The sequence below is a fragment of the Tachypleus tridentatus genome, chromosome 12, assembly GCF_004210375.1.
Source record: "Tachypleus tridentatus isolate NWPU-2018 chromosome 12, ASM421037v1, whole genome shotgun sequence".
In the NCBI taxonomy this organism is placed as follows: domain Eukaryota; kingdom Metazoa; phylum Arthropoda; class Merostomata; order Xiphosura; family Limulidae; genus Tachypleus; species Tachypleus tridentatus.
The window spans coordinates 34,610,580-34,638,341 of NC_134836.1; the positions used below are offsets into that span (position 1 = coordinate 34,610,580).

At 31.9% G+C, this 27,762-nt stretch overlaps 1 protein-coding gene and 1 long non-coding RNA gene across 3 annotated transcripts in view; one reads left to right on the top strand and one right to left on the bottom strand.

Moving 5' to 3' along the window:
• LOC143235586 (uncharacterized) overlaps positions 1 to 27,762 on the bottom strand; it is a 211,195-nt gene that overhangs the window by 29,128 nt on the left and 154,305 nt on the right. The window lies entirely within an intron of this gene.
• LOC143235583 (rho guanine nucleotide exchange factor 12-like) lies at positions 338 to 27,576 on the top strand. 2 transcript variants are annotated; one of them, XM_076473826.1, is made up of 12 exons: positions 338 to 475; positions 5,812 to 5,870; positions 5,988 to 6,065; positions 7,035 to 7,291; positions 11,226 to 11,452; positions 12,307 to 12,432; positions 12,985 to 13,102; positions 14,283 to 14,461; positions 18,724 to 18,782; positions 18,900 to 18,977; positions 19,951 to 20,207; positions 26,931 to 27,576. In XM_076473826.1, exons 4-12 carry the CDS (start codon positions 7,063 to 7,065, stop codon positions 26,972 to 26,974), a joined length of 1,317 nt encoding a protein of 438 aa, XP_076329941.1. In that variant the 5' UTR covers positions 338 to 475; positions 5,812 to 5,870; positions 5,988 to 6,065; positions 7,035 to 7,062; the 3' UTR covers positions 26,975 to 27,576. The 2 variants fall into 2 exon arrangements, with proteins under 2 accessions (XP_076329941.1, XP_076329940.1); XM_076473825.1 differs by lacking the exon at positions 338 to 475 and adding an exon at positions 2,232 to 2,702.

The window sequence follows — 27,762 nt, forward strand, 5'->3', positions numbered from 1 at the left end:
TCATGAAACTCGTACTGCATCCTCTTAAATTCTGCGTTTGACATCATTTTCTAAATGAGATTATATACAACTTGCATTATCCAAGTTCACTCTGAAAGAAAGGAAAAATGAAGACAAGAATTTAATTTCTGTCTGTAATCGCATTTCATCTGGAATTAACACCAGTTACAGTACTGGTATAGCATTGTTAATGGTGTTTGTTTTGTTTTTAATATTGCGTAAAGCAACACAAAGGGGTATTTGAGCCGTCCCTCGTTTCGACTGTGAGACTAGAGGGAAGGCAGTTAGTTTTCACTACCCACAGAGAACTCTTGAGCTACACTCTTGCCAACGAATATTGGGACTGCCAGGCGTCACAAATAACGCCTCCACAGCTGAAAGGGCCAGCATGTTTGGTGTGGCGGTAACGAACTCGCAACCCTGAAATTACGAGTCAAGCGCCCTTGACATCGGGCTACTCTCGTATGGAAAAGTGGTAAGAAAATAAGTAAAAAATGCTTTCCAGCTACCTAGAGAAAATTATCCAAATTATTCGTTCGTATATGAATAGTCAGCTAGCCTTGTAAAGTTTCTATTGCAGTTAGTACGGGAAAGTTTAATTTTTACAGGAAACTTGAAAAAACAAATTGTCCTACAGCTAACCAGGATTCGAACCCGCGATCCTCAGATTACGTGTTAAGCACCATAACCATCTGATTATGCCAGAGTGATTGTTAATGGCGAAAGTCGCGCGTAAACAGAAGTTCACTAAAATACGCAGCCTGCTGTTTTATCACTGTAGAACTGGCTTGTGGGGTGTAAGGAATTAGCTATACTGTCAAAGCAGAATAGGGGCCCGGCATGGCCTAGCGCGTTAAGGCGTGCGCTTCGTAATCTGAGGGTCGCGGGTTCGCGCCCGAGTCGCGCCACACATGCTCGCCCTCCCAGCCGTGGGGGCGTTATAACGTGACAGTCAATCCCACTATTCGTTGGTAAAAGAGTAGCCCAAGAGTTGGCGGTGGGTGGTGATGACTAGCTGCCTTTCCTCTAGTCTTACACTGCTAAATTAGGGACGGCTAGCTCAGATCGCCCTCGAGTAGCTTTGTGCGAAATTCCAAACAACAACAAAGCAGAATATGGTGCAGTACGAGGAAATTTTGACTTCAGACATTGCTGTAAGCTGTCAAAGTGAATGATGTATATTACGACGCAAAATAAAACTTTTCAATTTTTTTTTTGTATTAAATCCCCAGCTCTCAGTAGCCCTCGTCATTTGTTTATTCTTAATGGTCTAGGAGGAGTCTGCTTGGGTGTCAGATCTTGTTCAGAAGGGTCTGATTTGATTGTGTGGAAGATATTACATCCCCTCTAAAATGTTAGTGTTTCTTGAACACAAATCTTGATTGAAGTTTCTTAGCTGCGGCATAACGGTTCTTTGTTGTTTTTTTCAAGCACAACATTTTATCTTGTAGCTTTGTTATCTCTTGACTGATTTGAGATCTAATTAGAATTTTGAGCTCGGGAGGTCAAACGTTTTTATTGTTGTATGTGACCGCACCCAATGTATCGTTAATTTACTCTAATCCTGCCTAAAATAATTTCAGTTTGAGGGTAGGTTGTTGTAAAGACGTTGATTAATAATAAAATCGAATCGGGTACACGTGCACCCCACGCTAGCGCACAAAAATATAGCTAATAAAAAAAGAAGTCATGATTTAATATGCTCTAATATTTCCACAAATAATTTCAAGTTCCCACAACTATTGAGGATCTTCTCTTGTTTTCTGTGAATAGTACAACTCTCAAAAAAACTTCATGATTTATGTCGCGTAAGAGTAGTTTCAATCAGCTATGTAACACACAATTCTGTTTTAATCCTATAACATCTGCAGAGCTTTTACATTCTGGAAACTTGATTAGATCTTGTAAACATGTACATTGATTAATTATTGTAAAATGTAGACTGCCAGATGACCAAATCAAACATTAAATACGTTGTAATATAAATTTCAACATAGCTATTTTCTTAGAAATGTAAATTTTGCCTATATTTTATCATGAAATATTAACTTTAATTCAATACAAATTGTTTAAGATAGTTTGTAGTACTTATTTACTGTAATCGTTCAGTATAAAACGTTTGTGAAAGGCTATTGTACTCGTATTTATACTGTGATCGTTCAGTATAAAATGCTTGCAAAAGGCTGTTGTACTTGAAGTAAGAGAGTCCACGCAATGACGAAGTACACAGAAAGTGTGTATATGTATTACGTAAGGTTGGTCACACGCTGTAATTAAGGAACCTGTGCATGTTGGTTAAATTCAAGTGAAACATGGTCTGACACATGTGCATCATGTTACCAATAACATATGACTCTTATAACTGTGATACACAATTCACAGCAACATGTACTGATATATAAAAATCCAGTACTTCTTGGCCACCAGATGTTTTTGCTCGTATGACTGATGTGAAATCTTTAGCTAGCTTGACCATGTGATGAGGGAAATCCTCGTTGTCAGAACACTGCTTAGTTTAATCCAGACGCCACGTTGTTCATTCAGTGTATAAACATAATTGATTCAAGAAATTTAAGCTTCCTGAAAACAATGACTTGGAGGACTATAGGAAATCAAGACCGGGTTAAAAAGGAAGTTAAAAGAGCAAACACTGTTAAAGGAAAGAGAGTTGGCTGCGAATTAAACAATAAGGAATTCTTTAGGTGTGTGATGGATAAGCAATATGATAGGGTGGATTTGAGCCTCATACAAACAAAAAAAAAATTGATATTTGGAAGATGGCATTGGTTATTAAATTATATTTTGTCTTCAATTTTTATGAAGTAAGGTGCAGGTACAAAGTTGTGAAACCTAAAAATTCACAAGCCTCCTGCACCAGACAGATTTTATTCTAGAATTGTAAAGGAACTTAACGACTTTATTTGTGAACTACTAGCTAATATTTTCATAGCTTGTTTTGTTGTAGAAAAGTATTAGAAGACTGAAAATTGGCTGATGTTTGTCCAGTATTTAGAGGAAGTAATAAACATTTCCCAGGCAATTATAGGTTACTTAGTCTTGCATCAGTAATTGGAAAAGTTTTGGAGAATATGATTAAAGATGCATTGCATGTTCACTTAAAGTTGTTTATTAGTATTGAGGAACCACTGTATTTTCACTAAGGGAAAGCCTTGTTTAACAAATCTTCTGACACTGAGGATGTCATTGCAAGAGTTGGTGAAAGAAATGCTGTGAGTTTGGTTTACCTTGATTTTCAGAGAGCATTTGATAAGGTACCTCACAAAAAATTTGTTACAAAAAATTAATCTGTGGATGTGGGAGAAATATTATTAAATGTTATAGAAAATTGGCTGGAGAGTAGAAACTAGAAAGTTGTAACAAATGTAATTTGATATGACTGGATCACAGTTACCAGTGGTGTGCCTCAAGACTCTCCACTGGATCCTTTGCCATTTGTGATTTATATTAATGATATTGACTCTTGAATGGCTCACAAAATTATTGAAGTCTACAGATGACATTAAAATTTAGGGGTTGGTTAATTGTATTAAAGGTGCAGGAGACTTACAAGGAGATTTAAGTCATTTGATGTATTGGGCCAGTATGTGATAGATGATGTTTAGCTGTCCAAAATGTAAAGTGGTGCATGTGGGTTTTCACAGTTCAAATTGTTGTTACAATTTATATGGGAATAAGTTCAATAATGTGGTTGAAGAAAAAAGATCTTGGTGTTGTGATATAAAAATTGCTTAGGGCATCTAAACAAAGTATTGTAGTTATAAATGGGGCTACTGTAATTTTGAGTAGCATCTATAAACATATTGAATACAAGATAAGGGGTATTATTGTTTCACTGTATAGATCTCTTGTAAGGCCTCATTTAGAGTATTGTATATAGTTTTGAGCTCTATTCCTTAAGAAGGACATTTAATTGTTGGAGAAAGTCCTGAGAAGAGCCACTAGGATGATACCTGATATAGTGGGATGGTCATTAGAAAAGAGACTAAAATTTCTAAACTTGTTTTCTGTGGGAAAGAGAAGGATCAGGTGGGATTTGATTGAGGCATTTAATGGTATTTGTAATATAGATCGATCAAACGTTTTGTGTTTAGCAAAGAAAACAATGGAACAAGGAGCCATGAGCTTAAATTTTGGCAGTGTAGGAGTTGTCTGCAGTTTAGATGGTATTATTTTCTAAACAGTCTTTGGGATTTGGAATCAGCTGCTTTCAATGGCAGTGGAGGCATAAAATTTAACTGAGTTCAAGAAAAGATTGAATTAATACATGAAAAGGGTGGTTTTAATTTGGAGCCAGAAGGGACATCCTTGATAGATAATAAACTCCTTTTTGGCCCTTTAGAATTTTGAATTTATGACTAGTTTAATAACATCTAATTGCTGTTGGCAGAAATGATAATTTCATAAATTTATTAGCAGGGGTATCCATACCCTGAATGGAAGTTATGTAAATTTGTGATTAATGAAAGGTTAGCTTAGGACGTGGAAAGTTATTTTCTGTATGTATAATTTAAAAACAACATATTGTCCATAAAAACAGCAAAACACAAAACTTGAAACTGTAAATTTGAATGTATCTCCTCATGGACTTAACCACTTTGCTCCTATTGGTGGATCTTCAAATTTGGCATAAAGTTTAAAAAAAAAAACGCTTGCAAAATGGAAATTTTGTATTTATCCATGGACCCAATGAACCTCCATGTTAGTTTTGGTGAAGATCCATCCACACCCATCCACACTATTTACATAGACATATAACAGACAGTAGTGTTATATTTATACTGATCTGCATGTGAAATATTTGACTGTATCTGCACCCTGAGAATGGAGAACAATAAAGCTGGCAATGGAAATGGAGGCAAATTGGTAAAATTGTGACTCCTATTGCAAATCTACATGCACACAGGGTAAATATTTCACAAAGTTAGGACTTGCACATCATGTATTAAAAAAAAAGTTTTTACAGTATTGTTCAACTAATAGTTCCATTGTAGTATGCTTTGTAAGGTTTGTTACTAATATCTGTTTATATATTTGTTTTTGTAGATTAATTTTTTGTGATGCTAGAATCATTATAATGCTGTTTCCTAGTTAAATGGAATTAGTGTGATAACAATATTTCAGCTTGGTCATATGCTAAGTCTTTTAGTTATCTTAAACATAGACTTTCATGACTGTATAGTAAAAGTAACTAAATTTATCATGATGTAAATGTTAAGATTTTTATTTTCTACATCAGCTCTACAAGTGTTAGACTGAAATAGGTATGCAGTGGTAGAAATAAACTTAAAGATAATTACATGAAAGTATTATTTTTCTCTTTATTTTTGTTTTTAATCATATAGGCTAACATCTTTTAGGTATTACCATGTATAAATTATTAACATAGTATTTATTGTATTTTCAGCTGCAGTATGATGTTTATAATTCTATTTATCTTTATCTTGCATAAAAGACAGATATATTTTCTAAGCATTTAACCCAACTGCTCTTAATTATTCACATAACATGAAAATTAAATAGGGTAATATTTTAGGTATACCTTGATTTAAAAAAAAAATTTCAGGTTTTGTCACTTAAGAGTAATAAATGAAAAACCTGCTGGTGTAAAAATGCATATATATTGTTATCAATCAGATTTTGTACTTTTAATTTCAAGTTTCATGCCATAATAATAATGACTTTGGACTTCATTTTTAAGATTAGAACTTTTATCCATTTATGGGCTTATCTGTTTGGTAAGTCTTACAGTATGCTGACCACACTATTATCTTTTTTATTTTTATTTTACAGAGAAAAAGTCGAGTACCTTTAAGGAAACGGAGCGATCCAAATATTCCAAGATCAAAAAGGTTTGAAATTCTTTTATTGTTCATTTGTAGAAGTTGGAACAACATATGAAAAACAAAATTGCAGATATGCAGCTTTTTTTGCTATTTTAATTTTTTAAAATTGATTTTGTACCTCAGTGACGCAGAAGTTGACGAGAAGAATGTTTCAGATCTCAACAATTCAGGAAGCTCTTCTGATTCAATCTTATCTACAAGGTAAATATTGTGATAATCAAAAACTCTTTAAATATATTGGTTTTGTTTACTGTGAGATGTTTTCTTAACAATGTGGCTTTTAAAATTATATCATTAGAAATGACAATACATGCCAAAAAAAACCGACAAAATAGTTCTAATATTGCATTGTGGGCAGCAGTACAAACTTGATTCTTTGGAGGCGACAAAAGTTTATGATGATTGTTTGAATAGCTATGGTTCTTATTTTTAAGCATTTAATTTAACCATAATTTTTAGAATTCATTGAATATAAAAGTGGTGTCAGGTATAGAATGTTATGTAACTGGTGTAGTAATATGTTCGTATAAACTGAATATGCACATAAAGAAATGAATTAATACTGCATTTTGGTTATTTTCACTAAATACTGGTTATGTTTATATTAAATGTTAATAAATTTACCAATCCTCTTCATGTCATATTGTAAGATTAACTGTAATTTTAGTTATATTATCTCAGTGTTTTGCAGCCAGAGATTACCTTGCAGTAGTGTAGGATCTTTGCTTATTATAGAACTTGAATTCTTGAGGATTGTGATTTTAGCATTGTTTTTCAATATCTTAGGTTTGGTCAAATGTTAATTGGTATGAAAATTGCAATTTACAAAAGAACTAAAGAAATAGTTTAAATACAAATCCATATTTTAAAGTGTGTGATTTTGTATAGAAAACAGTGCATTTAAATAAGAGTCATTCCTATTAAGTATAATATAATGGAAACAAAATTTATTATATGAATTGAGCTTTTTTTTTTTCCAAAAAATGTTAAATTATATTATTAGCACATTGATAACAAAATTGTAAAAAGTTTATAATTGAATTCTATTATAGGAATAATCATAAGGCAATTGTAATGCTGTCTGAGTATCATAGTTAGTATCATGTGTTAATTGTGCTATTTTGATGTTACTCGAATTACACTAAAACTGGAGGTATTCTTTTTTGGAAGTCTTGATAGTCCAAGCAACTCTCTAGAAATGGTACACAAAACTCCAGGAGGAACACCTGCTGGCTCAGTCCCAGGATTCGTTCCTTCCACTGGACCATTGCCTTCTTCAGGGTCTTCTTTGTCTTCTCATGTTCACCAGTTTGATGATTCAGACTTGGAAGCAGAAAACAATCTTCCCAGATGGCAAGAAAATGTGAATATTAATGTTCTAAATTTAATGAAGCCCGAAGAAAAGAAACGTCAAGATGTGATAAATGGTAAGATGGATAACTTTAATCACTTATGTTGCAGTATCAGTATGATAAATTAATACTACAAACTGCTTACTGTATTTAAATTTTACATGATGAATAAATGTAAATTTAACATCAAACATTTGACACTTGAGTTGGTAACAGCCATTTAATATTTGAACACTTTGGAATAAACATGTACTTCATCTTTGGCAAGATATGTTAAAGAAGATAAAACATGCAAACACTTTGAAATTCAGAAAGTTCCAACATTTCAAAAAAAAAGTGAAATAAGTAATAAATGTTAGGATGGGTATAGGTAGCAATATAAATATTACAGTAATACAGTTACTCTATCAGAAGGGGGTTCGAATCACTGTAACATTAAACATACTCGCCCTTTCAGCCATGGGTGCATTATAATGTGATGGTCAGTCCCTCTATTTGTTGGTAAAAGAGTAGCCCAAGAGTTGGCAGTTGGTAGTGATGACTAGCTGCCTTCTTTCTAGTCTTACATTGCTAAATTAGGAATGGTTAGCACAGATAGTCCTTGTGTAGTTTTGTGCAAAAGTCAAATCAAACCAAACTCTATCAGATTTATACAAGTTATTTAGAACAAATGTAACTGGTGTTGTGTTACTATTTGGAGTTGGAAATTAATTTACAATAAGTTTTTCTATAATTAAAAGTTTTATTATTGGATGATGAAGGTGAAATGATTTTGAAATTTTTAATCAGAATGATGTGGTTGCTACTTTTACTGCATGTGCAGTTGTGGTGTCTGGAAGATGTTAAAGTTGTTTTAAAATTTGATACCCTTGTATTTCCATAGGTTTAGAATAGAATAGTGTAAGAGTGTAGCTGGTGTGTATTAAAATATTCTGTGAGATTGTTATTTTGGTAGTAACAGATGATATTTGCCTTATTGAGAAGAATGAGTAACATGTTTTGTTTAAAGGAGTGTAGAAACAAACCGTTGAAATAAGTATGTAAACCTGTATTTGTTTTTTTTAATAAATGGAAGTTTAAACTGATTATCTAACTTGGTTGATTTGGATATCAAATAAAGACAGTTTTTTATTTTCCCATGTTTCACAATTAAAAGTAATGTTATTAAATAACTATATATAAAGTACATTGAAGACATTTTTATTTTGTAGAAGCTGTGGTCACATTAAACAAGTCATAAATTATTTAATGTGGTTAGTTTCCACAGAATAAAAAATGTCATCAAAATACCTTCTATAAAAAGTCTGTATTTGGTGAGAGAGCTGTCCAGACAAGGACACTCGTCGCAATAGAGATATGTTTGTGAGTAGTAGCCGTAAAATTTATTAATTTTTTCCCTGTCTTGTTGATTTTATATATGACCGTTGAAGACAAAGTGAATATCGTTAAGGAGGGCAGATATGTCTAATTCTGAAAGTGATTGGTAAATAAAGCTGATAAACATTTTCCCAAGAAAAAATTAAAAATATAAGGTTACTTGAATTTCTCTAGTGCAGTTTGAAGTTTAAATATTTAATGTCATGTCTGGAAAGTATTTGTTGATCAACATTAGTAATTTTAGAAATTTCCTTTGCAAAGGAGGAAGAAAGTTTAAACTGTAATTTTTTATGGAAATGACTACAATTAGAATAGGAACAAATAATTTAATCAACTTAGGAGATCCAGTGCTGGATAATATAGGTTTTAAGAGGATATTGTTTTTGTGAACTTCAGGCAAATCATAACATAAAGCATTATTGTCAGGAGTCTAAAAGGTAAATGACTTGTAAGAACCATTGAAAAATGCAATCATGTATGAAATTTTCTTGTGTTAGGATAAGGCTACGTTTGCCTAAATAATCTTGGTTATTTTAAAATATCATGAAACAGCATACTTGATGCTTCATTTTTATTTTCATTTTCTTTATCATATTACTTACTGTAACTATTATCACTCATGTACAGTACAATTAAATATTTGAAACTAAGAAACAGATGTATGTACACATTTTTTAATTCTTTATTAAATAATCATTAAGTTTCTTTTGGTTTTATTTGCAATTTCAGGTATTTACATTTTCACTTAGTTTATTTTTTCTGTCATTAGTTTTCCCTTTTTCTCAATGCTTGTTTGTTTGTTTGTTTGGGAATTTCGCACAAAGCTACTCGAGGGCTATCTGTGCTAGCCGTCCCTAATTTAGCAGTGTAAGACTAGAGGGAAGGCAGCTAGTCATCACCACCCACCGTCAACTCTTGGGCTACTCTTTTACCAACGAATAGTGGGATTGACCGTCACATTATACACCCCCCACGGCTGGGAGGGCGAGCATGTTCAGCTCGACGCGGGCACGAACCCGCGACCCTCGGATTACGAGTCGCACGCCTTACGCGCTAGGCCATGCCGGACCTTTTCAATGCACACCAACAGGCAAACAGCAAACTGTTTTTATACTTAATGTTGTAAGTTAACCATCACAAACTAAGGTGAAGACCTATCAAATATGAAATTTAAAACAAAAATAGCTAAAACCTAGTTAACTAAAATGTTAAAATAAAACTTAAACACAATTAAAAATTCAAGGGTTGGTGAAATTTGTGATTACACTTTTTTGTGGGGGTACTTAGTATTTTAATTGGTCCTCTGGGATGACTCCTAGTATCTGCAGTTAAATGTAGGTGACATATATTAGATCGTCTAAGGACTTTATGGATTTAAACACACAGTTCTCTCCCACTTTTATTGTAGTCGTTAAATTTCTTGCCTTAGCATTTCACCAGCAGTTTGAAAGTTAGATGCAAAAAGTTTTGGGTGTTGATTCTGCAGTTACTTTTTTACACATTTGTGACTTTTGGATACTCAATTTTTTTTGTTTAGAATTTGTAAACATATTTTAGAATTATTTTTGTGTTGTATGGTTTGTGTTCATTTAACCATCGAGCAGAGGTACCTACACTAGATGCAGAATGTGTTTTTTTGCCTTCATGAGAGGGTGATACCTCAATAGCTTGGAGAAGGAAGGGGGGTAAATTGAAGTTTTGAAATTTACAAAATAGAAAATGAATGAAATAAAAGACTTAAATAAATGCCTGAAATTAGACTCTGCTACAGTTTAAATTTTTCTTTCAAGAACTGCTTGTTTTCAGGGACTTGGATGCTTTTGAGAAGGCATCTGATGTGATAACACTAGTGATTAGAAGTTACCAGTAAGCACTTCTTAATTTCCAAGGACCCCCTGAAAGTTTCACAGAGATAATGTCAGAAAATTGGAAATATGTCTTTACAAATGGACATAGAGACATAATCTGCTTTATGGCTTAGATTACATTAGATTAATTTCATCACTGATTAGTGATGTTCATATATTTATAATTTGTATTTACTTGTGTTACACACACAACTATATTTGCCAATTTGTCAAGTGACATCTGGTGGGTGTAGTTATAAATGTTTTTTTTTTTTTAAAGTCTGATTTTACAGCATGTAACCCATTTGTTTTTAAGAGTTTTTATAATATTTCTGTGTATCTTAAGGACTAGAATAAAAAGTGGTTTGTTGTGAAGCAGATAGATGTAGAAGTGTATGTGAAAACCTTAGAAGAATATAGTTAACATTTATTCTAGTATTTGATTGATGTGGTTTTGTTGTAATTTGACAACAATAGAGGTATTTTGATAACATTCTTGGATTTATTAGATTTTTGAAACTTTTTTGATCACTTTTGTTTAATATTAGTAATTTGAGATTTTGTTTATGTATATTTCTATTAGTATTTCATCATTTCTGTTTTCTTAGTTTTATGTGTGTACAAAGTGCATACAGTTTATTAATATTAACATTTTGTTCTTTAATAGAATAAGAGAATCATAGCTCCTAACGTGGTTGAAAATATGAAATTCTTGTTTGCATGACATGATGGTGGAGTTACGTTTTTAGAAATTTGAAAGTTTAAGTAAATTATTACTTCTTCAGAGCTCTTCTATTCGGAACGGACCCATGTAAAGAACCTCAAAGTGTTAGATAGGCTGTTTTATAAACCAATGCAGCAGGAACAGATTCTTCCATCAGATCTATTATATTTACTTTTTGCTAACTTGGAGGAGATGCTGGAGATCCATAGTCGGTTGAACGATAAAATGAAAGCCCGCAGGCGGGAACAGCCAGAGGTTCGTGATGTTGGAGATATCATGCTGGAAATGGTGAGTTTTACTGATGTAATCAAGTTGCTCTGATATCTTTTATTTATTTATTTATTTGAAATAGTGTCTGTTTCTAGCACAGAATCATATTTATTGAATTGGTTTCCAGATGATGTCAAGTTAATGTGATGTTGAACCTTCAGGTGATTGAGATTTTGTGTAGTTGTAGAAGGCACAAAACTTCCAACTTTTCTGATGCTTACAGAATTTCAGAATACGACAAGTTTCTGTCAGATAACATTTATACAGTATTTGGTATTTAGAATTCACATATCCACTGCCAGTGTTTGGGCATTTTGTTTAATTTTCAGTAGTAAATAAAATCCACAAATTGTCGTGGATCTTTAATATACAACTTTGGGTTAGATCACTTTAGATATTTCATTGTTTATTAAGATCTAGCAAAATACTTGTATTGAGAGGAAAGATAAAATTTGTAAAGGGTCTGATCTTGTCCTTACATTTGTATTGATGATAGGTCTATTCCACTTAAATTTCTGTTGTTTAATTTGCCCTATTTTAAATCTGGATTTTTAGACCTAATTTTTGTGTTTTTCTAAAATATGGAGAATACATTTTGAAATTTTTTTTTTTCTAACTGGGGTATTTTAAAGTTTTATATAACAAAGCTCAACAAATGTATTTACTGATTTTTTTATCAAGATTGTGCCTAGCAAATCTAATGCTTCCAAAGACTAATAAAACACTAAAACTGTTTTACTAGTTTGTTTTAACTTCTGTTTAGCTTACAGGTTTTAGACATATACAGTTCATTCTTAAAATAACTTCAGTGGAAGTAAGAATATTTACGTGAGTGTTATTTTTATTCAGAAATGTGTTATTTTTCTCTAAAGCTTGATGGATCTTCAGGTGAAGAAATAAAGAGTGCAGCAGCAAAGTTTTGTTGTAACCAGTCGATTGCTCTGGAAGCACTTAAGAATAAGCAGAAGAAGAAACAAAAGCTGGCACAGTTCTTATCTGTAAGACTGGTGTTTTTATGTGTTCATATTGTTCTCAACAAAAAAATTTATATAGTTTTATTTGTTTATCCTTAAACCTCATATTACTTGAACATAATCCAAACCTCTCAAATTTTGTGTTATCTTACTGTATTAAATGTTATAATTGGCTGGTTCAAGGTTAAGAAACATCACAATATATCTTCCAAATTGTTAAGTCAAATCAAAACTTTTGTAAATTGTAGTTTTGTGCAATTTGATGCAGAAAATGTAAGTAGAATTCATATATGCACTCGTGTGGATTTGGAGACTTGAAAAAATTTGTGATTGTACGCTATAGTAATCTGTAAATTACGTGCCATGACATATTTTAATACACGTACAATAAAAGTCTGCAGTATTAATACAAGTAAGATTCTTGTTTGTAAATCACGTTGGAACAGTAACACTTTACTCTGTGACCTTGGAAAAGTATCATGTTACTGAGCATGTTTCAGAAAGTCAGATTTATTATTGAGCAGTACAGTTTTGTATTATGGTAAATATTATTATTGTATATTTGATTTACTGTAGGATGCTGAAGCAAATCAACTCTGTAGAAGGTTACAGTTAAAAGACATTATTGCTACAGGCTTTCAGAGACTAACGAAGTACCCTCTTCTTTTAGAAAATATTGCAAAATATACACCACGTAAGTATGAAATATTCCATCAACTGTGCTTTTTGTGTGTGTGTGTGTGTGTGTGTGTGTGTGTAATTTTTGCATTGGAAGTACCTTAATAGCTTGTCAGTTCATGTACTTTTACATCTGCCTCTTTAAACCCTGTAATATAATCTGTAGTGTATTTAAATTGTTATAATTCTCTGTGACATAATAATGTATGTGCAAGCATTGTTTGTTTATGTACCTTAATGAGCTAATAAATACTGATTTTGAAGTTTGTACTATAATTTACATGCGCTTGAAAACAAGATTTTTTGATCTAGTGTTTCCACACTGTTTCGACAACAAACCTTTTTAGAGCACCAAGCCAGTAACAAATAATGATTTTATTAACCCTAACTCACCATTTAGTTTAATAGTTTCAAAAAGTTTTAAACATGATGCCGTGTTACAAGTTAATTTAAACAAAACTGTGGAAAGTGATTCACTCTTATTGTCCAAACTTGTTGTGTTATATTTGAAAAATGGGTGTTGTTTTTAGTGTTCAGTTGTCAAGTTGTGCTTTAGTTAGAAAATTACTCGAACAACAAAATTTGTTTTAATGACTGAAACTCGTATCTTTTTTACACTAGTTTTATAAACCATCAGTTGTGACATCCTTAAAGCTTATATAGGTAAATGATTTTGCTTCTGCGCACTAAATCTTCTAAGTGAAAAATTGTCTAAATCCTGTGCCATGTTTAATGATGTATAAATCCTGTTTCATTGCTTTCAAACATCTTTAAATGAAATATGTACAAATTATGGAGTGTATATTTGAATTTTTTAATATTCTGTTTGTTCAAGACAGGATAGAAGTACATAAGAAACAAGTGTAATGTGATTTAATATCATATTAATATTAGAAAGACTGCTATGCAGATGCAAATGGTCATGATGATAAATATCTCGCAATGAGGGTTTGTAAATTTTTATTTAGTATTCATATAAGTGCTTGATATATATTCCATCAGAAGAGACAATATGGCAAAACACAATTTAAAAATATCCTAGTAGTGTGTTAGTCTAAATCTTAAAACTTCAGTTAGAAATACTTGAGAATAAGAAGTGTTTACAACTACTAAATTTCTTATTTTTTTAACACACACACACACGTATGTATGTATGCATGCTCCATAAATTTCTTTTACTGAATATTATTACACAGAGAATTCTGAAGAACATATGAGGTTACTGCGGGCAGTACACTGTAGCAAACAAATCCTGGCACATGTTAATCAAGCTGTGAAAGAATCAGAGAATGAACACAGACTTGGTGAACATCAAAAGAAAACGAACAGAAGTGCCTTTGAAAAAGTTAAAGCATGTATTGTTCAAGCTTATCACGTAAGTATTTACATGATCAAAGTATGTAGTTGTATACCTTCAAGGTAGGTAAGTCATTATGCTGTTTTTTCTATGGAAGAAGGAATACCTCAACATTACAAAATGTAGTACTTTTAAACTTGATAATAGAATGTAGACCAGGGGTTCCCAACCGGTGGGCCGTGACCCCCAAGGGGTCGCAAAGCCTTGGCAGGGGAGTCGCGAAGCCTTGTTAGAAGTAGCTTGGGATAACATTAATTTTATTTCATCAATTACATTTTCATGCTCTTACATTTTTTTTTTTTTGTTTCGGTGCAAAGCAAAACGTGTGCTACGTTAGTTCAATGTCATTAGGTGATATTATGGGTTGATGTATGCGTGCCTGTGTGAATGTGTCTGCAACTGTATGTACTTGTGTACTAGTGAGTAGCGAGTATGTGAGTGCACGCGCATGTATGTATGCTTGTGTGTTTGTTTAGCTGTATTACAACGCTAAAATCAGGGGTTCGATTCCCCTCGGTGGGCTGAGCAGATAGCCCGATGTGGTTTTTCTATAAGAAAAACACAAAAACACACTATTTAGCTATGATTAAGTGTGTGTGTGCTCGCTGTCGACACGTGAGTCACATGTCCGTTGCTGATTGGTGGGTGACGAATCGCACGACTGGTCACGCTCCCTTCCCTCCCAATACTTACCCCATCATTACTCTACCTGCACCCCCCACAAGTAGTCAGTGTAAGATCTACAGTTGCCAAAGCGTTCATTATTCAACATTTTTATTTTATTTTAACAAGGAGATAAGTAAGCAGTAGAGGTGAGTTGTGTCCATGACTAAACGGCGCAGATACTCAGAATGCTACCTCAACATTGGCTTCACCACTGTGCTCGCCAACGACAGCATCGAGAAACCACAGTGTGTTTTGAAATATTCAGAACACGCAAAGAAAGGGTTTGGATTTCTTCAAACGGCATGAACGGTGTCTTAAAAGCCAAAGAATCGATAGAAGTGGGTCGTTTCAGCAGCAGTGTGCAGCCGTAGTGGAAGCTTCATATGAGATTGCATTCGAAATTGCTAAACAAAGAAAGCCTCACACGATTGGAGAAACACTTCTTAAACCCTGCATGATGAAAGCAGTAAATCTTATTCTTGGAGAAGCCAGTGCAAAGAAGATGCAGCAAGTATCCCTGTCAAATAATACTATACAGAGGCTCATTTCTAAAATGTCTATGGATGCGAAGGAACAGGTTTTTTACTGAAATCAAGGGTTCCCCTTTGTTCTCCTTTCAGCTCGACGAGTCAACAGATGTAAGTTCATGTTCTCAGTTGCTTGTCTTCGTGAGATACATTAATTCAGGTGACATCAAAGACGAATTCTTATTCTGCAGTGCACTTGAAACCACAACAAAAGTTGGTGACGTCATGGAAAAAGTTTCAACTTTTTTTCAAGACGAAGATCTTTAATGGGGAAACGTATGTGGGGGTTTGTACGGATGGGGCACCGGCTATGCTGGGATCGAAATCAGGATTCCAGTCGAGAGTGAAGAAGCTAGCACCTCAAGCAAAGGGCATCCACTGCATGATTCACCGATATGCTCTCGCCAGTAAGACTCTCCCTGCCTCTCTGAAGGAAGTGCTTGAATCTGTAATCAAAATTGTAAATTATGTGAAGACTCAAGCACTCAACACTCGCCTATTCAAAGAACTATGCAAAGACATGAATGCTGACCACGAAGTCCTTCTCTTCTACACAGCAGTACGTTGGTTGTCGAAAGGAAGCGTTATTAATCATGTCTTTGAAATGAAAGATGAAATAAAGCTATTTCTGGAGACTCAAGAAAGGAAAGATCTTGTTGCTCACTTCGAAGACGAAGCATGGAATAAAAGGGTTGCGTACCTAGCCGACATTTTTGACCAGCTGAACAAGCTCAATTTGAAGCTTCAAGGAAGTGAAAAACATGTTCTCCTTTTTCAAGATAGTATTCGGGCCTTTGTTTCTAAACTGCAGAACTGGCGTCAGAAAACCAATCTTGGAAACATCGCTATGTTTGAAAAACTTTGTGGATGTATTGGGCCAGTATGTGATAGATGATGTTTAGCTGTCCAAAATGTAAAGTGATGCATGTGGGTTTTCACAGTTCAAATTATTGTTACAATTTATATGGGAATAAGTTCAATACTGTGGTTGAAGAAAAAGATCTTGGTGTTGTGATATAAAAATTGCTTAGGGCATCTAAACAAAGTATTGTAGTTATAAATGGGGCTACTGTAATTTTGAGTAGCATTTATAAACATATTGAATACAAGATAAGGGGTATTATTGTTTCACTGTATAGATCTCTTGTAAGGCCTCATTTAGAGTATTGTATATAGTTTTGAGCTCTATTCCTTAAGAAGGACATTTAATTGTTGGAGAAAGTCCTGAGAAGAGCCACTAGGATGATACCTGATATGGTGGGATGGTCATTAGAAAAGAGACTAAAATTTCTAAACTTGTTTTCTGTGGGAAAGAGAAGGATCAGGTGGGATTTGATTGAGGCGTTTAATGGTATTTGTAATATAGATCGATCAAACGTTTTGTGTTGAGCAAAGAAAACAATGGAACAAGAAGTCATGAGCTTAAATTTTGGCAGTGTAGGAGTTGTCTGCAGGTTAGACAGTATTATTTTCTAAAAAGTCTTTGGGATTTGGAATGAGCTGCCTTCAATGACAGTGGAGGCATAAAATTTAACTGAGTTCAAGAAAAGATTGAATTAATACATGAAAAGGGTGGTTTTAATTTGGAGCCAGAAGGGACATCCTTGATAGATAATAAACTCCTTTTTGGCCCTTTAGAATTTTGAATTTATGACTAGTTTAATAATATCTAATTGCTGTTAGCAGAAATGAACATTTCATAAATTTATTTGCGGAGGTATCAATACCCTGAATGGAAGTTATGTAAATTTGTGATTAATGAAAGGTTAGCTTAGGACGTGAAAATTTATTTTCTGTATGTATAATTTAAAAACAACATATTGTCCATAAAAACAGCAAAACACAAAACATGAAACTGTAAATTTGAATGTATCTCCTCATGGACTTAACCACTTTGCTCCTATTGGTGGATCTTCAAATTTGGCATAAAGTTTAAAAAAAAAACGCATGTAAAATGGAAATTTTGTATTTGTCCATGGACCCAATGAACCTTCATATCAGTTTTGGTGAAGATCCATCCACACCCTGTGAAGTATTTACCTAGACATATAACAGACAGTAGTGTTATATTTATACTGATCTGCATGTGAAATATATGAATGTATCTGCACCCTGAGAATGGAGAACAATAAAGCTGGCAATGGAAATGGAGGCAAATTGGTAAAATTGTGATTCCTATTGCAAATCTACATGCACACAGGGTAAAAACTTCACGAAGTTAGGACTTGCACATCATGTATTAAAAAAAAAGTTATTACAGTATTGTTTAACTAATAGTTCCATTGTAGTATGATTTGTAAGGTTTGTTACTAATATCTGTTTATATATTTGTTTTGTAGATTAATTTTTTGTGATGCTAGAATCATTATAATGCTGTTTCCTAGTTAAATGGAATTAGTGTGATAAAAAATATTTCAGCTTGGACATATGCTAAGTCTTTTAGTTATCTTAAACTTAGACTTACATGACTGTATAGTAAAAGTAACTAAATTTATCATGATGTAAATGTTAAGATTTTTATTTTCTACATCAGCTCTACAAGTGTTAGACTGAAATAGGTATGCAGTGGTAGAAATAAACTTAAAGATAATTACATGAAAGTGTTATTTTTCTCTTGATTTTTGTTTTTATTCATATAGGCTAACATCTTTTAGGTATTACCATGTATAAATTATTAACATAATTTTTATTGTATTTTCAGCTGCAGTATGATGTTTATAATTCTATTTATCTTTATCTTGCGTAAAAGACAGATATATTTTCTAAGCATTTAACCCAACTGCTCTTAATTATTCACATAACATGAAAATTAAATAGGGTAATATTTTAGGTATACCTTGATTTAAAAAAAAAATTTCAGGTTTTGTCACTTAAGAGTAATAAATGGAAAACCTGCTGGTGTAAAAATGCATATATATTGTTATCAATCAGATTTTGTACTTTTAATTTCAAGTTTCATGCCATAATAATAATGACTTTGGACTTCATTTTTAAGATTAGAACTTTTATCCATTTATGGGCTTATCTGTTTGGTAAGTCTTACAGTATGCTGACCACACTATTATCTTTTTTATTTTTATTTTACAGAGAAAAAGTCGAGTACCTTTAAGGAAACGGAGCGATCCAAATATTCCAAGATCAAAAAGGTTTGAAATTCTTTTATTGTTCATTTGTAGAAGTTGGAACAACATATGAAAAACAAAATTGCAGATATGCAGCTTTTTTTGCTATTTTAATGTTTTAAAATTGATTTTGTACCTCAGTGACGCAGAAGTTGACGAGAAGAATGTTTCAGACCTCAACAATTCAGGAAGCTCTTCTAATTCAAGCTTATCTACAAGGTAAATATTGTGATAATCACAAACTCTTTAAATATATTGGTTTTGTTTACTGTGAGATGTTTTCTCAACAATGTGGCTTTTAAAATTATATTATTGGAAATGACAATACATGCCAAAAAAAAAAAAAACGACAAAATAGTTCTAATATTGCATTGTGGGCAGCAGTACAAACTTGATTCTTTGGAGGCGACAAAAGTTTATGATGATTGTTTGAATAGCTATGGTTCTTATTTTTAAGCATTTAATTTAACCATAATTTTTAGAATTCATTGAATATAAAAGTGGTGTCAGGTATAGAATGTCATGTAACTGGTGTAGTAATATGTTCGTATAAACTGAATATGCACATAAAGAAATGAGTTAATACTGCATTTTGGTTATTTTCACTAAATACTGGTTATGTTTATATTAAATGTTAATAAATTTACCAATCCTCTTCATGTCATATTGTATGATTAACTGTAATTTTAGTTATATTATCTCAGTGTTTTGCAGCCAGAGATTACCTTGCAGTAGTGTAGGATCTTTGCTTATTATAGAACTTGAATTCTTGAGCATTGTGATTTTAGCATTGTTTTTCAATATCTTAGGTTTGGTCAAATGTTAATTGGTATGAAAATTGCAATTTACAAAAGAACTAAAGAAATAGTTTAAATACAAATCCATATTTTAAAGTGTGTGATTTTGTATAAAAAACAGTGCATTTAAATTAGAGTCATTCCTATTAAGTATAATATAATGGAAACAAAATTTATTATATGAATTGAGATTTTTTTTTTTCCAAAAAATGTTAAATTATATTATTAGCACATTGATGACAAAATTGTAAAAGTTTATAATTGAATTCTATTATAGGAATAATCATAAGGTAATTGTAATGCTGTCTGAGTATCATAGTTAGTATCATGTGTTAATTGTGCTATTTTGATGTTACTCGAATTACACTAAAACTGGAGGTATTCTTTTTTGGAAGTCTTGATAGTCCAAGCAACTCTCTAGAAATGGTACACAAAACTCCAGGAGGTACACCTGCTGGCTCAGTCCCAGGATTCGTTCCTTCCACTGGACCATTGCCTTCTTCAGGGTCTTCTTTGTCTTCTCATGTTCACCAGTTTGATGATTCAGACTTGGAAGCAGAAAACAATCTTCCCAGATGGCAAGAAAATGTGAATATTAATGTTCTACATTTAATGAAGCCCGAAGAAAAGAAACGTCAAGATGTAATAAATGGTAAGATGGATAATTTTAATCACTTATGTTGCAGTATCAGTATGATAAATTAATACTACAAACTGCTTACTGTATTTAAATTTTGCATGATGAATAAATGTAAATTTAACATCAAACATTTGACACTTGAGTTGGTAACAGACATTTAATATTTGAACACTTTGAAATAAACATGTACTTCATCTTTGGCAAGATATGTTAAACAAGATAAAACATGCAAACACTTTGAAATTCAGAAAGTTCCAACATTTCAAAAAAAAAAGTGAAATAGGTAATAAATGTTAGGATGGGTATCGGTTGCAATATAAATATTACAGTAATACAGTTTCTCTATCAGAAGGGGGCTCAAATCCCTGTAACATTAAACATGCTCGCCCTTTCAGCCGTGGGGGCATTATAATGTGATGGTTAGTCCCTCTATTTGTTGGCAAAAGAGTGGCCCGAGAGTTGGCAGTTGGTAGTGATGACTAGCTGCCTTCTTTCTAGTCTTACACTGCTAAATCAGGGATGGTTAGCACAGATAGTCCTTGTGTAGCTTTGTACAAAAGTCAAATCAAACCAAGCTCTATCAGATTTATACAAGTTATTTAGAACAGATGTAACTGGTGTTGTGTTACTATTTAGAGTTGGAAATTAATTTACAATAAGTTTTTCTGTAATTAAAAGGTTTATTATTGGATGATGAAGGTGAAATGATTTTGAAATTGTTAATCAGAATGATGTGGTTGCTACTTTCACTGCATGTGCAGTTGTGGTGTCTGGAAGATGTTAAAGTTGTTCTACAGTTTGATACCCCTGTATTTCCATAGGTTTGTAGTTGTAATTGTCATGCTGTTTTGCTAGTGTGAGTGGTATTGTGTATATTTAAACACAGCATAGAAACATAGAGAAGTAGATACTAAGTTAACATACTTGAAGGGTGTTTTGCTGATAATATATATGTATATATATAATATTCCTTATTTTAATTTGTGATTATTGTGTTAAAAAAACAAAAATACACAAAACCACAAAAAAACTTCGTTTCTCTTATAAAATGAATTACCAATTTTAATGTGTATTGGTGTACAGCATAATGGAGCTCATTTTTGTTAGAATAGAATAGTGTTAGAGTTTAGCTGCTGTGTATTAAAATATTCTGTGAGATTGTTATTTTGGTAGTAACAGATGCTATTTGCCTTATTGAGAAGAATGAGTAACATGTTTTGTTTAAAGGAGTGTAGAAAGAAACTGTTGAAATAAGTATGTAAACCTGTATTTGTTTTTTAATAAATGGAAGTTTAAACTGATTATCTAACGTGGTTGATTTGGATATCAAATAAAGGCAGTTTTTATTTTCCTATGTTTTACAATTAAAATTAATGTTATTAAATAACTATATATAAAGTACATTGCTGACATTTTTATTTTGTAGAAGCTGTGGTCACATTAAATAAGTCATAAATTATTTAATGTGGTTAGTTTCTACAGAATAAAAATGTCATCAAAATATCTTCCATATAAAGTCTGTATTTGGTGAGAGAGCTGTCCAGACAAGGACACTCGTAGCAATAGAGATATGTTTGTGAGTAGTAGCCCTAAAATTTATTAATTTTTTCCCTGTCTTGTTGATTTTATATATGACTATTGAAGACAAAGTGAATATCGTTAAGGAGGGCAGATGTGTCTATTTCTGAAAGTGATTGGTAAATAAAGCTGATAAACATTTTCCCGAGAAAAATTAAAAATATAAGGTTACTTGAATTTCCCTAGTGCAGTTTAAAGTTTAAATATTTAATGTCATGTCTAGAAAGTATTTGTTGATCAACATTAGTAATTTTAGAAATTTCCTTTGCAAAGGAGGAAGAAGTTTAAACTGTAATTTTATGGAAATGACTACATTTAGAATAGGAACAAATAATTTAATCAGCTTAGGAGATCCAGTGCTGGATAATATTGGTTTTAAGGGATATTGTTTTTGTGAACTTCAGGCAAATCATAACATAAAGCATTATTGTCAGGAGTCTAAGAGGTAAATGACTTGTAAGAACACTTTGAAAAATGCAATCATGTTTGAAATTTTCTGCTCCTCTAGTGGCAAACCTTTCACACCAACCTTCTTGCCTCGTAAATAGGTTATGTAACTCTTAATTTTATTAAATAAATATAGTGGATTGAGTCCTTCTAAACTTGAATTTTCCTAAAGCATCTACTTCAAAAAAATAAAACATTATTTTTCTGTTAACTCTAATAAACATCTTTTATTAATTTTTGATACTCAGATTTTAAATAGTTGAAATGGAAGGTAATTTTTATCTTTTAAGTATAAAAACTTTCTTAACACAGTTCTTCATTTCAAGGTCTAGAACCTCCACAATCAGTGGCTCTCAAACTTTTTATGCTCATGGCACACTAGAAAAATAATGTTAAATTTGCAACATGCTTTTCTGATCCTGCACTTGAAAAGAGGACATGTGAGTGTCACCATGCATACAGGCATTCCCCATTTACTCTACTGATTCCTTGTGTTAGGATAAGGCTACGTTTACCTAAATAATCTTGGTTATTTTAAAATGTCATGAAAAAGCATACTTGATGCCATACATTTACAGTTTAGCAGCATATCTAGAATAGTTTTGCAAAATGCTGTCCTAAATTAATATCAAAAGTTTTTAAATAACTGTTTATTTTCATTTTTTTATCATATTACTTACTGTAACTATTATCATTTATGTACAGTACAATTAAATATTTGAAACTAAGAAACAGAAGTATGTACACATTTTTTAACTCTTTATTAAATAATCCTTAAGTTTCTTTTGGTTTTATTTGCAATTTCAGGTATTTACATTTTCACTTAGTTTATTTTTTCTGTCATTAGTTTTACCTTTTTCTTAATGCACACCAACAGGCATTACCGTACATTTTGCAGAAATACGTTTCAGCAAACTGTTTTTATGCTTAATGTAGTAAGTTAACCATCACAAACTGAGGTGAAATTTTTAGGTTGTATTCAAAATTATCAAACCTATCAAATATGAAATTTAAAAGAAAAATAGCTAAAACCTAGTTAACTAAATTATTAAAATAAAACTTAAACACAATTTAACTGTATTTTACAAATATGTATGCCTACAAAATACTGTAAGTGCTAGTAAGAACAAAATCTGCAAACATTGCTTCAGCTGTTTGAAATGCACTGAAATGAATACTGTTCACCAGTTTTAAAAACTATTGGGAAATTGTAGTTTAAATTAACTCTTTCTATAAGTTATAAACATGTCAATAAAATAAGCACATGTTGCTTGAAGTAATATGTCCAAGTGAGAAGACGATAGGCATAGCTATTGTCAAGTGATGAGCAAATTAATATTTTTTTTCTGATCTTTTCTTGATCTGGTATAATTTGAACTCAGGACAGATAACTAGTGTTTACTGTACTAGTATATATGTATGAGCTATTATTCAAGTAACAGAGACAAAAGGTCAAACCTGTGCTTGCTCATAATCATATGGCAATGGAACCAAAGTTTAAGTATTTGTATTTGAAGATTTTTTGAAGAAATTGAAACTTGTATAATGTAAAACTTTGAGGTATGATGATAATAAAGTTAAAGTTTGAAACTAACTCTGTACAATCTTGTGAATTATGCAGAAAGGAGTTTTAGGAGTTGTGATTGAAGTGAAAGTAAAGAGTAAACACAGAGATTTAGATTTTGTTTTGACATCGAAAATACATAATTAACGATGACAGCACTTGTACTTTTATTAAATTGGGTGACTTGGTATTCTGAGGCAGTATATTCTTCATGAGTGATGGTAAAATCAGTTGGAAAATACAGCCATAGAAGGATTTTTGAAACTGGTTTAATAGTGATAAGACAATTTGAGGATGGTATAATTGAGATTTTAGGTCTTTAGCTGATGTATTTTTACAAGGTTTGTGAGTATGTTGTTAAAGTTAAAATGGTCTTGTTAGGATCAGTGTTGTTTATATTTGTAGGAAAACTTTTATTTGTTTTAACGTTGTGAGTGTGTTGTAGAAAGGATGTAGCTCTGGTGTTAAAACTGTTAAGTAGGTGGTTGCAGGCAATCCATGATGTTATTTCTTAGCTCATTCTTTACTGATTCACATTGAATTATAGACTGTTTCTTCTGTCTGAATTTGTACCTCATTTCTTCTAAAAGGTGACATTAACGTGTGAAATAAACTTTCTCTGAGAGATAAGTTATGGTTTTGAATAGAGAAATTTGCAGATAATTTGATAGATAAAATTTAGATATTGCTGAGAAATATATGTCCAGTAATGGTATATGGAATCTTGGGTAAATGTTTTAAAAATATTGAAATAGCCAGTGTTACTATTTCATTGCCATTTGTAATGTTATACACTTAGAAATCTCTTTATTCTATATTTTTATCTTGTTTAATATAGCTTGCTCAAAATTGAATATGAACATTCCAAAATATTGAAATATTAATCGCTGTTGTCATCTAAAGTGTTAAATGTTGTTTCCATTGTTTTCATGCTTTTATCATTAAACTTTGGTTTCTGTATAGATAATATGTTGTGTGTGTATAAATCAGAACATTTCAACTGACAAGGAATGATTTAAATAATAACAGTTACAATAAAATTAGTTAAAAAACTAATTTCATGTAACTGTTAGTCCTCGTCAGTCCAACTAGTTTGCGAAATATGGAATAATTAATAATTGGATTAATTTAGTGCAAGGTATTGAACTGTATGGATGGATAATTTAGTTCTATTTTGCACTCATGATCATTTAACTTTGGATTCATGGGTTTAGATTAAGAGTTCATGTAATGTGTTTTGTAAATTATACAGAAGAATACTTTAGTTTTATTATTTTATCTGTCTTAAAATACAAGGGTTGGTGAAATTTGTAATTACACTTTTTTGTGGGGGTACTTAGCATTTTAATTGGTCCTCTGGGATGACTTGTAGTATCTGCAGTTAAATGTAGGTGACAGATATTAGATCATCTAAGGACTTTATGGATTTAAACACACAGTTCTCTCCCACTTTTATTGTTGTCATTAAATTTCTTGCCTTAGCATTTCACCAGCAGTTTGAAAGTTAGATGCAAAAAAGTTTTGGGTGTTGATTCTGCAGTTACTTTTTTACACATTTGTGACTTTTGGATACTCAATTTTTTTTGTTTAGAATTTGTAAACATATTTTAGAATTATTTTTGTGTTGTATGGTTTGTGTTCATTTAACCATCGAGCAGAGGTACCTACACTAGATGCAGAATGTGTTTTTTTGCCTTCATGAGAGGGTGATACCTCAATAGCTTGGGGAAGGAAGGGGGTAAATTGAAGTTTTGAAATTTACAAAATAGAAAATGAATGAAATGAAAGACTTAAATAAATGCCTGAAATTAGACTCTGCTACAGTTTAAATTTTTCTTTCAAGAACTGCTTGTTTTCAGGGACTTGGATGCTTTTGAGAAGGCATCTGATGTGATAACACTAGTGATTAGAAGTTACCAGTAAGCACTTCTTAATTTCCAAGGACCCCCTGAAAGTTTCACAGAGATAATGTCAGAAAATTGGAAATATGTCTTTACAAATAGACATAGAGACATAATCTGCTTTATGGCTTAGATTACATTAGATTAATTTCATCACTGATTAGTGATGTTCATATATTTATAATTTGTATTTACTTGTGTTACACACACAACTATATTTGCCAATTTGTCAAGTGACATCTGGTGGGTGTAGTTATAAATGTTTTTTTTTTTTTTTAAGTCTGATTTTACAGCATGTAACCCATTTGTTTTTAAGAGTTTTTATAATATTTCTGTGTATCTTAAGGACTAGAATAAAAAGTGGTTTGTTGTGAAGCAGATAGATGTAGAAGTGTATGTAAAAACCTTAGAAGAATATAGTTAACATTTATTATAGTATTTGATTGATGTGGTTTTGTTGTAATTTGACAACAATAGAGGTATTTTGATAAAATTCTTGGATTTAATAGATTTTTGAAACTTGTTTGATCACTTTTGTTTAATATTTGTAATTTGAGATTTTGTTTATGTATATTTCTATTAGTATTTCATAGTTTCTGTTTTCTTAGTTTTATGTGTGTACAAAGTGCATACAGTTTATTAATATTAACATTTTGTTCTTTAATAGAATAAGAAAATCATAGCTCTTAAAGTGGTTGAAAACATGAAATTCTTGTTTGCATGACATGATGGTGGAGTTACGTTTTTAGAAATTTGAAAGTTTAAGTAAATTATTACTTCTTCAGAGCTCTTCCATACAGAACGCACCCATGTCCAGAACCTGAAAGTGTTAGATAGGCTGTTTTATAAACCAATGCAGCAGGAACAGCTTCTTCCATCAGACCAATTATATCTTCTTTTTCCTAACTTGGAGGAGATGCTGGATATACATTCACAAATATACATTCACCAGTTAGCTAGGCCAAGGTGTTTTGTTTAATTTAGCATGAGGGTTGGGAAAAAGAAACCTGGGGTAGCTAATTAATGAATGAGTATTTACTGGAAAATTCTTATCAATGTTATCAGTGCAGTTCCCATTTGATTGTAAATTTTATTCTTTTGAGATAAACTAAAATACTTGGTTTTTATTTTAGGTTTATTATAAAACCTGGGAGTGAACAAAAATTATTTCTCTTCACCCTCCTTTCTGTTTCTTGTAATTTTGATGAATTAATTGTTTTTGTGCATGTTTTTTTGTGGTTCAAGCAAGAGGAAGAAGTCCTGGAAGATGGTTGCTTTCATGTTGCTGATTTGACAAGGAGGTGTTTTGAAGCTTCTAGCATGATGATTGAAATTCTAATTACGAGTAGCAGATCTAGAGAGCTGCCCCATGAAACAGAGAAAAAGGCAAGACCAGAATTAGAAATTTTGCATCATGAAGAACACTTATAATTACAATTTCACATACAGTTATATGCATGGTAGTTAATTTTAGACATACAGAACTTACAATGTACGTTGTCTATACTGTTTGTTTATATAACATATGAACTAATTACTAACATTGAACATTAAAATGGTAAAACAAAGACGTTATAAAAAACTGTTAACGACTTTAACATATATAAAATGTATCACCAACCATTATTTTACTGTGCAGTTTGCCTCCAAATATTTGTGTACTTCAGTAATATTGTACCGATTAACTAGTTCTATTCTATAAAATTATTTTGGAATTGAGGAATTCAAAAAGTTTAATAATAAAATATGTACACTTCATATATTAAGTATAATGTTTTGTAATTCAAGGTCATGAATACTTTTCCAGCTTTTGGAATTTTTGTATTTAACTCTTACAAATATGCTATTTTACAGCGTGAAATGTAAAAATAATAAAATTGTTAATGTTTTATCGGCTCTGTTGTTCACGTGATTGTTTAATATTGGAACCATTCAGTGTCTTTGTTCTATAATACTTATGTGATGGTCAAAGGACCTCAGAAACTGCCAATTCATATTTAGAGCTTAACACCCATCTATAATGTAAGAAATACGTTTATGCTTATTTTTTAACATAACAAGAGTGACAAATAATGAT

Coding starts and splice junctions, on each gene's coding strand:
- LOC143235583 (XM_076473826.1), top strand. CDS start 7,063: ATGGTACACAAAACTCCAGGAGGAACACCTGCTGGCTCAGTCCCAGGA. Junction 7,292..11,225: donor ACGTCAAGATGTGATAAATG/GTAAGATGGATA, acceptor TTACTTCTTCAG/AGCTCTTCTATTCGGAACGG. Junction 14,462..18,723: donor GTATTGTTCAAGCTTATCAC/GTAAGTATTTAC, acceptor TTTATTTTACAG/AGAAAAAGTCGAGTACCTTT.